The sequence below is a fragment of the Eutrigla gurnardus genome (assembly GCF_963514095.1).
Source record: "Eutrigla gurnardus genome assembly, chromosome: 1".
Lineage (NCBI taxonomy): Eukaryota > Metazoa > Chordata > Actinopteri > Perciformes > Triglidae > Eutrigla > Eutrigla gurnardus.
In genome coordinates this window covers 7,710,276-7,721,244 of record NC_139915.1, presented here as the reverse complement: position 1 = coordinate 7,721,244, position 10,969 = coordinate 7,710,276, and the positions used below count along the sequence as shown (strand labels likewise).

At 44.0% G+C, this 10,969-nt stretch overlaps 1 protein-coding gene across 2 annotated transcripts in view; it reads right to left on the bottom strand.

Moving 5' to 3' along the window:
- Positions 1-2,697: 2,697 nt before the first annotated feature.
- sbf2 (SET binding factor 2) overlaps positions 2,698-10,969 on the bottom strand; it is an 80,352-nt gene continuing 72,080 nt past the window's right edge. For both annotated transcript variants that reach the window (XM_084015702.1, XM_084015703.1), the window contains 10 exons: positions 10,804-10,905; positions 8,568-8,753; positions 7,416-7,542; positions 6,769-6,896; positions 5,908-6,132; positions 5,695-5,802; positions 5,390-5,583; positions 4,255-4,342; positions 4,034-4,165; positions 2,698-3,211 (listed from right to left, as the gene is read on the bottom strand). In XM_084015702.1, coding sequence (XP_083871828.1) covers positions 3,113-3,211; positions 4,034-4,165; positions 4,255-4,342; positions 5,390-5,583; positions 5,695-5,802; positions 5,908-6,132; positions 6,769-6,896; positions 7,416-7,542; positions 8,568-8,753; positions 10,804-10,905 — 1,389 coding nt within the window. In that variant the 3' untranslated portion in view covers positions 2,698-3,112. The remainder of the gene's footprint in view (positions 3,212-4,033; positions 4,166-4,254; positions 4,343-5,389; positions 5,584-5,694; positions 5,803-5,907; positions 6,133-6,768; positions 6,897-7,415; positions 7,543-8,567; positions 8,754-10,803; positions 10,906-10,969) is intronic.

The following is a 10,969-nucleotide window of genomic DNA, read 5'->3' as shown; positions in this document are numbered from 1 at the left end:
ACACCAGGATCTTTCATCTCCTGGTGTTTCACGTTTGCATGAATCTAGTCTGATCCGGTCAGAGGAATGTCGCTATGTGGAATCAATGATTGAGTAAAATGTCTGACGAGTGTTTCAGGCATTCGGAGAAAACGATTCCTATCGTGCCACTGCACACAATCCTGCTGAATAACTTCCGCTGCTCCCTCTGTTCGTAGACAGAGGTCCTAATCTCCGTGCCCAAAGCAGTAGGCTAAATATGGAGAGGACTGCCAGAGGCTCTGCCCAGATGTTGGCCCCGCCGCAGCTGTGCACCTGCTGCCAGTACAAGCCAGCTGAGAGATCGTACAGAGGGACAAACACCCACGAAGTCCCTCCCACCCAAAAAGCCTTCTTCTGCTTCTTCTGGCCTTCAGCTTCCGCTCAGAGACAAACCCTCTTTGGACCACAGGAGTCCCGTTCAGAGCCGCCAACCAGGCGCCACAGTGCCTGAGCCAGGTCTCTCGCCCAGTCCCATATTAATTACTGGCAAGTGAGTCAGCCATCATCATTGTCTCCAGGCCCTGTTGTTGGCTCTGAGCAAAATAACATGAGTCGCTGTGGTGTGTGATTACCTTTCATTGAAAGGAGATCTTAAATAAAGACGAGGTGTTCACAAGCGGCCGGAAAAACACAGCAATAATAAAAGTTGTCTTCCTGTATCATATGACCCATTGTGATGCTACACATTGGACATCAATAAAGTTTTCACCCTGAACGAACAGGGAAGTCTGAACCAAACCATAGAGAATGAATCCATCATCCATCTTATAGACACGTCACTGTCCAGCAAACATGAGGGCAGTGTGGGCCAACCCATAATCCCATGTGGTTTAGCCCAGATCAGGACCACACCAGTTTCGCCCTTTGGGACCCTCATGTGGGTTTCTGGGGTTGCCCACAGCAGCAGTTTAAACATTATATATGCTCTTTTTCCCCCCAAGTCCCCTCAAGAAGTGGAATATATTAAAATATATAAAGTGAAAACATTCATGAAAAACGTCCGGTGGCAAGTGAAGGTCCAGAAACAGCTGCTTGTTAATAAACCTTTTTCCTTCAGGAGATAATCAGGAACACCTGAATGCAACGTTAGTTATTGGATATCTGAAGGCTCGGCTGTGTCTCGTAGGGAGGCTCAGGTTCAGGCCCCTCATTGTGAAGATGTCATATAAATCAGTGTTAAAATAATGATGCAGCATTTTAGATCAAACTAGCCAACAGTAAATCAAGTTGTTTACACCACCAAGTATCCTTGGCGCGTTTAAAGGCATTCTAGGCATGTTTAGATGTATTTGTCCCACAATTCAAGATTCAGTGAGGTTATTTAAGTCAATAAGATCATTTAAAGTCAATAAGCAGACTCTTGAATCGTACTCTTTTTTAAGGTTGGTTGCTTAATAATGCACTTGATGCACATGTCTGATGTCTGCTACTATTTCCTGCTATTGTGTGACTAAATTGTAACTTTGTAACTTTTGCTGCCTCTTGGCCAGGACTCCCTCGATAAAGAGGTTTTTAATCTCAATGGGACTTTCCTGGTAAAATTAAGGTTAAATTAATTAATTAATTAATGGTCGAAACATGCGAACCCACTAGTCCTTAAAAAAATACATAAAACCCTATTAAAGGAGCCACTGTTTTATTGAGTAGTTACTTTTTGCACAACAAATTTCAATAAAACTTTAAACGTAGGACACACGTCTGCTTATTGACTTTATATAATGCTACCGACTTAAGCACCATTTTGTATTGACGCACTTAAACAAGAACACACCAATGGATAGTTTCAAGTACGTTTGGTTTATTTAAAAAAAAAATTAGTGTCACCACAAAACATGGGTCGAAGATACAGTATCAAACAAAAAAGCCTCTGACGTATTTGAGTAGTTTCATTTGCGTTTTGTGTTCTTTTTTTCTTTTTTTTTAAATGAAACTATATCGGTCGCACAAACAGAACAGACAAGCTGAGGATCGCTGAAAACCACAATGATATATTCATTTACGTCTTTAAAAGCCCTTAAAAGACACAGAGCCTGCCTGGACAATCTCAACAACACCAGGGAAAAAAAAAAGGAGTCTCCATTTCATTTTCAGACGTTTCATCACAAACGGGGAAACAGGCCACTCAGGTTTTTGCACCAGTAAGGACACATTAAAAAGGACTTGTTGGTCACATTAGAATTAAGGTTAGAAAAGTATATGTTCAGTACATCATACAGTATATAAAATGAAATGTCACACATGTATTTACAGAAAAACATGAAGCCACCGCACTTGCACAGTTACACTTTTAATAAAAAATAATAACTTACATTACATGAGACGCATGTTATCCGGAAGTCAATAAAACATTCGACAAAATAGAACAAACAACACGTATTTAAATAGAAAAATGTCAGGTAACTCTTTTTGAACTCACTGTGCAAATTCTTATCATTTGATCCGTCTGGAGGAAACGTATGTACATTGTAAAGTAATGCCTTTAGCCTCGCTGTCTGCATCTGTTAGAAAATGTATATTTGATAAGGAGTGCATACTTAAGAGCTAAGTGCAAACAAATTGCTTTTTTTTATGTTGTGCATTAAAATCTCTGAGTTTTTGGCGGTTCATATGGTTCTTTAAGCAGCAATAACCTTTTCCTCATAGTAAAATATCCGATAGAAATTATTTTATAGGCTATTTCTTTTAACTTTTTTTTCTGAAATTGAACCCACAGTTTGATTGGCCAGTGATATTGCTTTCTATATATCTATTTACAGATTAAGTAGGATAAAATGTATCCTGGTAGTGCAGAACCCTTAACCATCAGCTCGTCTTCATCCCTGTCTGAGACGAGGAGTAGGCAGCGGATGGCAGAGACGAAGGCTTTTGATCTGAAGCGGAGAGACGACAGCCCAACCAGCTGCCAAGCAACAACGGGCAGAGAGACGGACGATCCGGATTTATTCTCCACTGCCAGGCACTTTGTTCACTGTGGTCCCCGAATGAAATCATCGGAAGCTGAGCGGAGTGGTCGTCACGTCTCTGCTCTCAGCCGCCTGGTGGCGCCTCTACTCTTCGTGATGTTGGCGTTCGGGTTCTGAGGTTTCGCTGCTCAGGCATCAGAGATGCAGTTCTGGATCTTGTCCATCCACAGCTGAGCGCTGGGCGCGTCGGAGGCGCAGAAGTTGTAGACTCGCTTGCTGGTTTTCAGCTACGGAGGTGTCAGACAACGAGGGTTAAACGCGGACCGGGAGGACAGAATGTGAAACTAAATATAAAACAAGACACCAAGTCAACACTACACATGGCATTCTATTGGTTGAGGACTTTCCACAGATTAACTGCACAGAAAAGATCCAAGAGCAGAGGAGGAGATGATGAAGAAGCAGCTTCGGGCTATTCTAGTGTGAAGACGGGGGTTTGATATTGAAGAACCATGCTCTTAAATAAAAGGTATAAAAAAAAGCTCCATAACGACATCAAAAACACTAATTGCGTGTAAGGTCTCGTAAAAAAACACTATTTAATCTCAAAAACAAGCGACAACGTACAGTTAATCGGCTTAAAGTTGCCTTATAAACCGCGTCATAAACCCACCAAGCTCTCTGCCCTGCGTAGCAGCAGCCTGAGTTATAGAAATGTGGGAACTGGTAGTAGCATTAGCTGTTAACGGTTAGCCAAGCACGCCATCCCAAACCATAAAAAGTGATGGCCGAGAGGTACGCAGCAGCGTGAGCTACCGCAAACGGTTGCCCCCCCCCCTGTGTCTCTGGACGCAGAGTCGTGTTTGGGGGTTTGAGATGAACTTAGCCGTGTTATCACGAGTGGAGTAAGTAAAAATAATCAGTACAAGGTGTTTCGAGAGGTCCTGGAGCGGGCTGCCATAACTGACCACCCAAAATATTATAGCATGTCCTGCAGCAGAATGCAAGATTAAAGGCCTTAACTGTAGACCGAGCATGAATACAAGCATCACAATACTGTGAATGTGGCGCCTGAGGAATAGATGCTCAAATGGGACACATGTACTCACGTCAAAGAAAGCTTTTTCACTGATGTGTTTGGGGGCTCCTAAAGTGGGCGTGGCGATCATTACGGACTCCACCTCCGCCAGATCGATGTGGCCTCTGCAGTTGGTGTCCTCCCCGGTGTCGTAGTACCTCATCTGTGGAGAGCTGAACGTTAGGCTTCGGCCCATCGCTGCGGCGAGGCTTCGGCGTTTCTCAAACATGAATGTGGTGCAGCTCGGCTCACCTGGTGTTTCGTTATGTCCAATACAAACCAGCGAGGTTTCCAGCCTTTCAGCAGCGCTCCGCGTTTATACAGGATCCCCTCGTAAGACCTGAAGAAGAGCACACAGTGAGGTTTAAGTGCATTCAGACTGGATGTTATGTCGCCGTACCTTTTGCGACAAATGCAAATTATGAGATCGTTAAAGGGTTAATTCAGATATGTAATAATGTAGTGTTGATGAGGGCAGCGAAATGTATTTAAACCACCTTTAAAACATCAATATGAGTTTAAGTGTAGAAAAAATTCAAACTGCATCTTTAAGTACAGTCAGCTTAAAAACAATATTCCAAATTATTTTTATTCATGATCAAAGTTCGATGAATAGAAAGCAGAGGGAAACACTGAAAAACACAAAACCTGGTGTTGACCTGTCATGTCTCTCCATACGTACAAGAACAACTCCAGCATTATTTGTACATCATGTTCCCGTTGTGTAAAGAGGCCAGAAGTGGGTAGTTATGCTACACAGTAGGACCAGAATCTACTCTACTCTTTCAAGCGTCTCTTTTAGAGATTTAGTTCAACTTTCTCAAAGCTGTGGAATCCATTAATATCTAAAATATCATATTTAAATGATCAACAACCTGATCCGAAGCTTCAACACAGAAGTGACACGTTTTTTTTTTTACTTATCTCCACAAAGATAAAAATACAAGTTATCACTAATATAGATGTATTGCAGGAGAGTAAACAAGTGTAAGTATTTTTAGGGAAACTATACAAATTTAGATGATTATTATGGTCGTTCTAAGCTTCAAAATACAGACTGTGAACTATTTGTGAAACTTTGGTCTTTCAAAGAATTATTTGAAACATAAAAAACACAAAAATGAATTTTTTTTTTGTCCAACTTGGACAAGAAACTGTACTTTAATCTCATTGTAATTGTAAAATTACACACCCGAGTTTCACAGAGTACAGAATATCCTCACAAACATGACACACACGCACACACACACACACACACACACACACACACACACACACACACACATACCAGAGCACTGACTCATCTCAAGAACTGGACTGGCCCCTCGGCAGCAGTTTTACGGAAATCAAATTGTTTGTTCTGGGACTGGGGAAGTTCAGGACCCACCTGTTCTCCTCGCTCTTGGGGGTAAACTGGTTATAAAGTGTTGCGGCGCGGCGGTTGATCCCATTGGCCGTGGCGGTGGTGTGGTCTTCGCCCAGCCCGCTGTCTGGCAGGTGCAGCATGGAGCGCCGCTGGAAGGCCTGCAGGCTGGACGTGGGAATGAGGCCGGAGATGGACACCACGGATTGTTTACGGAGCTGCAAACACATGAGAGAAGGATTAAGCAAGAGCGGGAAAAGGACGGTCTTACTCCATTTTACAACCGTGCCTTGTGGTTCCTGTAATGAGCAATAGAACAGAACACGCACGTTTCCTTCCTGCGCAAAGTCTTCCTGAATGCTGATCCGGACTCTCTCCAGAGTCGTCTGCCATTTTTCGGAGGTCTGGTTCAGCTCAGCCTCCAGGTTCCCGATGTCCTGATGCACCAAAAACAGCCGAGAAGAAGGATGACAAACGTTGACGTATGATACGAGAACAGACGGGATAAAACCTGAGAACAAAAGTTTGGTCAAATCCCTTACAGTGAGGAGTTTAGTGATGGCATCGGGCTGTGCTCGGCCCACACTGCTGTAACACGGCCACACGATCCTCCTCTTGCTGTTGGAGAGGGTGTGCACCTCCTCTGAGCTGTCCGACCTCACTGCCATCATTCTCCAGTCGTAACATGGCCCCGTGGACAGAGTCTCATCCGTGAAGTAGTCCCATTTATGCAGGCTGGGGACGCTGATGGAGGGCTTCAGGATCACCTACGCAGCAGAACAGTCAGATGGAATCATATGTTGTTTTTTTTTACCCCGGTATCATTTCAGTATTGGTATTGACATATTTCGGCAGGTATAGAATTGAAGTCATCATTTTGGTGTCGTGACAACACTAGTCTGTAGTGTGGCCGACTGCCCATAATGAACCAAAGCACCGAAACAGGCTTTTCTATTGATTTACACGTCACAGTGATTGAAATCAGGAACAGAGGAAGGCACAGAGGCATTACCGAAACATCAGAAAACAAAATGACTCCATATATATATCATATATCATATCATATATATCATATATATCATATATGATAAAGAAACAACTCCAGAGACTGAACTTGATCTCATACGTTTTTTTTTTTTACTCTAAAAGAGCCAATTTCCGTTCTTTACTTATCAATTAAAATAAAGCTAGCAGCTACCTAATGACTGTTTTAGAATCACAATATACTTAAACCTCTCAAAGCTAAAAGTAATGATGCAGAACGGTCTATTTCACAATAATTTATACTCTATTATTGGATTATAAATGATAATAAATGAAATAATAAGAGACCGGCCCCTCCGTGTCGGAGCTGCATGAATCAGCTGTAGCTGTCAGACGCGCGTGGAGACACAAAGACTCACGTCGCTCTCTGAAGGGCTGTACAGATAGTTGAAGAAGATAGGACTCCTCCTGTGCATCCTATTCATGCACTCCCAGATACAGATGCCTCTCCGGGCCTGTTTGTCACCTTTATCCTCAAACAACGTGCCTGTAAAACACACAAGAGGAGAAGCTGCTCAGCACACGGGGAACAATTCATCTCACAGATTGCTTGTGTGATACGACACTCTGGTCATAAAAGTTGTAATCTAACAAATGGGTTTATGTGTTACGGGAATATGTTACCGGATATGAGAGGAGGTTTTCTTTCTGGCTTCAAGCACACACATAACTCACAACATCTCAGCTCAAAATTAAGTTAACTTAAATATCAGTAAGACAATAAATGGTGAGTATTTTCATATCAAGTTCAATGTAAATTAGTCATTGGTCATGGTGGAACTAGCAGGAACATTGCTGCTTTATATGTTGCATTTAGTTGTGGGGACTCTGCTTATGTTGTTCCTTACATTTAAATGTTATGATAAGTATTAGTTGCAGTACAGAAATCCTTGTAAAAACATGCTGTATGGAAGTATCTTAGGGCCAGTTGTAATGCAGCATTTCCTCCGTATAAAGACAGACTAAAAGGGTTAAAAGGTTGGTTTCCCTTGTAAAGGACACTGACCATGTTCCAAGCGCTCATAGTCTGAATCCAACAGGAAGTTCTTGAAGCGGTTAGAGATGTGATGATAGGCCAGGAACTTCAGATAGTACTGATTAAACTCAAACTCCAGAGGATGCTGCTCCAAAATCTGCAAAGACATGAAAAAGATGGACAAAGATTAGACTCCAGACACGGGAAAGGGAAGGTCAGCGTGTTTGATTGCTGGACTGTGTCCTCGTGTCGTGGCTTCATATCCTTCCAATCCATAAAAGACCAATTAGAAACCGGGGAGAGCGTCTCCTGTCCTCGTGGGGGGCAAAGGTCAGTGATATCACTACCGCCAGACACAATCCAGACTGAGCTCCATTGTTCCCATCCAGCGGCGTGAGGTGGCCAATGAGCGAGAAGTGTTGAATATTTGAGGCCACCTGGGTCTATTGGCAAAAACAACAGCTGTTTTGGAGATGAGGCACGTCTATTTTCAGCCCTTGTCCGAATCCCCTCTCCACCCCTTGTTTACGGCCCTCCAGACCCCAGGACCCGAGCCAGACTGTCTTAGCGGTCAGGCTTACAGTTTCAAAAGACAAATGCAGAAACTATGTGTTGATGTAAGTGTATGGGAGTGAGTCTGCATGAAAAAAAATGATGACATTCTCTAAAGTTAGCATTTCAGAGTGGACACAGCTCCCTGGACCTCAGCCGGATGAGCCTCATTCTTACCCCCCCCCCCCCCCCCCCCCCCCCGCCAGCCCTCGAAATCCAACAACACACCCAAACCTTCTCAGAGACTCTCAATCCCCAAAACTGCAATTCTCCACGTGCAGCTCTAAACACGCACTGAAACGTGAAGAGATGCTGAAACACGCGAGTGCAGGCTGATCACCGGGTTCACGGACCATCTGGGCAGCAGCCTCGCCGCTCACTCGCTGGTGCAACGCCATGTTGAAATCACACATCCAGTGTTGGGAAAGCGAGGTGCAAAACCAAACCAAATGTATAGATAATGACATCTGAATCTGGAGGCCTTTCTTTGCCCTCTCGCCTGCGTGCTTTTGAGGAATGCGATGAGCTCAGGAAGACTATAAATGGGCGGTGTGAGGGTGGGGGGTGACACAGCAGGGGGGGCGGGAGATGCTTGACCGTGCTGGTGGCGGAGGGAGGGGGAAACGTCACCTGGTGCACGCAGTCCAGGAACTGCAGGAAGATGGGCGTGAAGCCGCCGCCCTGGCTGCTGGGACTCAGGTTGCTCCGCTGGCTGAACTTGTGGCCGAAGGACAGCCACTCTTTCTCCAGCAGCACCTGAAAGCCCTCCAGGGTCCGGTAGAAAGGGTCGCTCAGCAGCTGCACCAAAGACACCACCTGCAGTGAGGAAGAGCAACAGTGAGAGTGGTATACGAGGAAGTTTAATTCTGTTCGGCATGAGTCTCCTGGATCGTGGCGTGTTTGGTCCTCTTGGCCGACTTTAAAAAAACAAAACGGTCCTTTTCAAGGTAGACTAACGACGTTTGGTTGATATTGAAATACAACATACTGTTCCTGCAGCAAAAAAGCATCGGCTTCATCCAAATCTGGCAGTAAAGATGACCTATTGTATGTTCTGAGATCATTTTGACAGATATTTTCAAAAACAATTATCATAGAACACAACTTTGAACAACTAACCTGTTAAAATCTGGAATAACTGGAATGTGTGACGGCTTGGAAGTTCTCTGATGATGATGCAAGCAATACATTTATAATATGAATCCTCAATACTGGATCCAAAACATCAATATATGGATATTAGAGGTGATTTTACAGTTAAAAATAAAACTGATCACAAACTAATAGTGACACCTTTCTAAATGCGTTACTTCCGTATTCCACAACCTGCCGTCTCTGAGACATATGAAGCTCCTCATTATGTTTAATACACAGGGTTGGAAATCCCTGATACTTGGGCAAGTGAGCGGTTTAAACGTTTACCACTTAAGAAGCGCGGCAGCTGTTTCACCACCAGCACGGTGCGCATTTTATCTTAGCGTCATGTTTGATTAAGACTCGGCACACTTTCTTTTTTTTCCCCCTGGGTGGTACGACTTTGCTTTGCATTCCTTCAAGGCACTCAGAACAAAATCTCCTGACAATCCAATGTGAAACTGATCATCTGCTATCAATTACATTTATATAACGTTGCAGCGAAGTCTTCCGGCGCACTTGAGCTCCACAAAACACCAGTGGAGAAGCTCTCTCCTACACATGCAGCATGCTTGGCCTGCTTCCCTGCCCGTGTCTTCTCCGACACAACTAATGAGCCCTGACACATGGAATGAACGAGAAAAACAGTTAATGGCTTCCCCGTGAGGTTTTAAAGAACTCTACCCCGAGTGGTAGAAAAAAAACAAAACGAAACGCCCCCCATGAACCCCGGCACAGAAATAAATCCCCGGGATTATCTGCGGGACTACAGCGGACTGATGCGTCGCTTTATGTAAGGAGGAAGGCATTAGAAAAGAGAATGGCTACGAGAGAGGCAGAGGGTTCAACGGGAAACGCAGCTTCAGAAAGAAAGCAAAGACGGTTCTGCATCCTGTCTGCTGGGTGTCTATGGTCTGTGGACGGACGCATGAGAGCCAGAGCATATGGACTCCATTTGCCTGTGCGGGCTGATCAGGACCCGGAGTGATGGAGCCGGTGGCCCGTGGAGAGAGGGGTGCTCCGGGGCGAACACGTGCCTGGCATAAGGGCTCCACCAAAGTGTGCTTTTTAAACGGCAGCCCAGGGCTTTGCAGAGCCAATAAACACATTTCGAAGGACACACGCTTGCATCACAAACATGTGCACTTTTACAGGTCAACATGGAAAATATGAGCTCAGCAAGCAAACATGCGATGGAATGGTGACTCGGGCAGGAAATGGACACAGGAAATCGATAGAAATGAAAAAAGACTTTCTGTCTTTACGCCTTGAAATCAGAACCAAGCTTTTTTTGCTTTATTGGCACAATCAAGACCTTTTCATGATCTACTGTATCTGTGCAGACCCGGGTCTTCAGTGACAGCTGATCATAAGAGGAGCAGGGAAAGCTGGTTTTTGATTCATGTGTATGTCTTTGTTTTACATTAGAACCAACAGGAAACTGGATTAAAAGCTACTCATAATGTAAACAATAATAATGCAAGGAGAGTCACATAAACTATTCCGTTTTTAATTTATAATTTAATGACTGCTAAAAAAACTCTAAACTCATTATCCCCCCTTCTATTAAACACTACCAATATTTGAGTTTTGTAATATTTCTTCTTCTCAAAATTCGTAGAACAGGTTGTTGACAACGTGCCGCATGACAAACTGCATCACGTTAATTAAATAATTAAATATTGTTTTACTTTTGCGACTATTCAAACAGGTATTGGTGCGTTCTGCTCACTTGTGTAGTAATGTCCCAGCCGTCCTCCAGACTGAGGAGAACAGATGAGCCGCTGTCCAGAAGCTCCACCAGAATCAGTGCCAGCTGCAGGATCTTGTGAATCTGTGGGAAATCAACACACGTGCACGTGAACACGCACGTAAGGCACACACAGTTAATCCCCCTT